Below are 1806 nucleotides of genomic sequence, written 5' to 3' on the forward strand. Positions count from 1 at the left end.
AGTCTGTTCTCTGTGAGCCTGTTTGTTTCATGGGTGAGTTCATTTGTATCATATTCTAGATTCCACATATAAGTCATACCATATGGCATTTGTCTTTCTCTTCTTAATTTCCCTTAGTATGATAATTTCTAGTTGCATTCGTGTTGCTGTGAATGGTGTTCTTTTGTTCTTTTTTATGGCTGAGTAGTACTCCACTGTGGGGTTTCCCTGGTGGCTCAGTGGTAAAGACTCTGCCTGCCAATGCAGGAGACATGGGTTTGATCCTTGGGTTTGGAGAAGGAGATGGGAACCCACTCCAGTGTTCTTGCCTGGAGAATCCCAGGGACGGGGGAGCCTGGTGGGCTGCCGTCTATGGGGTCGCACAGAGTCGGACACGACTGAAGCGGCTTGGCGGTGGCAGCAGCGTGTCTTGGCTATTGTAAGTAGTGCTGCTGTGAACACAGGGGTGAATGTATCTTTTTTAGTTATAGTTTTGTCTGAATATGTGCCCAGGAGTAGGATTCCTGGATCATACGGTAATTCTATTTTAGTTTTCCGAGGAACCTCTGTACCATTTTCCATAGTGGCTGCACCAACTTACATTCCCACTTACAGTGTGGCAGAGTTCCCTTTCCTCCATACCCCCTCCAGCATCTGTTGTTTGTAGACTTTAATGATGGCCATTCTGACTGGTGTGAGGAGGTACCTCATTGTATTAATAGTTTTAATTTGCATTTCTTTAACGATTAGTGTTATTGAGCATCTTTTCATGTGCCTATTGGTCATTTGTATTTCTTTAGAGAATTGTCTATTTAGGTAGGTCTGTCCATTTTTTGATTGGGTTCGTTTTTTGTTGTTGAGTTGTGTAAGCTATTTGTATATTTTGGAAGGTAAGCCCTTGTCAGGCACATCCTTTGCAAATATTTTCTCCCATTCTGTAGGTTGTCTTTTTGTTTTGTTTATGATTTCCTTTGCTGTGCAAAAGTTTCTAAGTTTGATTAGGTCCCATTTGTTTATTTTGGTTTTTATTTCTCTTGCCTCTGGAGACTGACTTAAGAAAACACTGGTACAGTTTGTCAGAGAATGTTTTGCCTGTGATCTCTTCTAGGAATTTTATGGTGTTGTGTCTTATATTAAAGTCTTTAAGCCATTTTGAGCTGATTTTTGGTGAGATGGTGTGTTCTAAGGTCATTGATTTACATACGGCTGTCCAGCTTTCCCAATGACGCTTGATGAAGAGACTTTCTGTTGTATATTCTGCCTCCTTTGTTGAAGATTAACTGACCATAGGTGTGTGGGTTCATTTCTGGGAAAAGTCTGCTATCTCATTTTCACCGGGCCCCACCAATCACGTAGCTGGTCTGCTAACAAACAGGGTCCCTCCGTGATGGGGGTTTCACTCTGGCACGGAGCTAGGTGGGAGCTAAATACCTATGTTACATAAACTCACCCTCGGCCTGGGGCTGGTGTCCTCTCCTGGACCCTTTTAACTTCCTAGGGTCTGGGGGCCTGGGAGGCAGTGTCCTGGAGCAGAGCGGGCTCCCTGTGACCCTTAGCCTGGCTGTCCCTAGGAGCACATCGCCAAGCAGTTCGGGATGATGCAGTCCCAGATTGGCTATGACATCCTGGCCGAAGACACCATCACTGCCTTGCTGCACAACAACCGCAAGCTCCTGGAGAAGCACATCACCAAAACAGAGGTGGAGACGTTTGTCAGCCTGGTGCGGAAGAACCGGGAGCCCAGGTGGGCCCCCCTCGCCGGTCCCAGCCCACCACCCCTCCCCACTCCCAGCGCTGCCTGGGGAAGAGAGCCGCTGACGCTGGCTG

The 1806-nt window shown here is 46.7% G+C and overlaps 1 protein-coding gene across 1 annotated transcript in view; it reads left to right on the plus strand.

Moving 5' to 3' along the window:
• Positions 1–1806, plus strand: part of ITPR3 (inositol 1,4,5-trisphosphate receptor, type 3) — a 69438-nt gene that overhangs the window by 37939 nt on the left and 29693 nt on the right. Inside the window, 1 exon segment of the mRNA XM_010848717.1 lies at positions 1551–1723. Coding sequence (XP_010847019.1) covers positions 1551–1723 — 173 coding nt within the window.

This window comes from Bison bison, unplaced genomic scaffold, assembly GCF_000754665.1.
Source record: "Bison bison bison isolate TAMUID 2011002044 unplaced genomic scaffold, Bison_UMD1.0 scf7180017864270, whole genome shotgun sequence".
Lineage (NCBI taxonomy): Eukaryota > Metazoa > Chordata > Mammalia > Artiodactyla > Bovidae > Bison > Bison bison.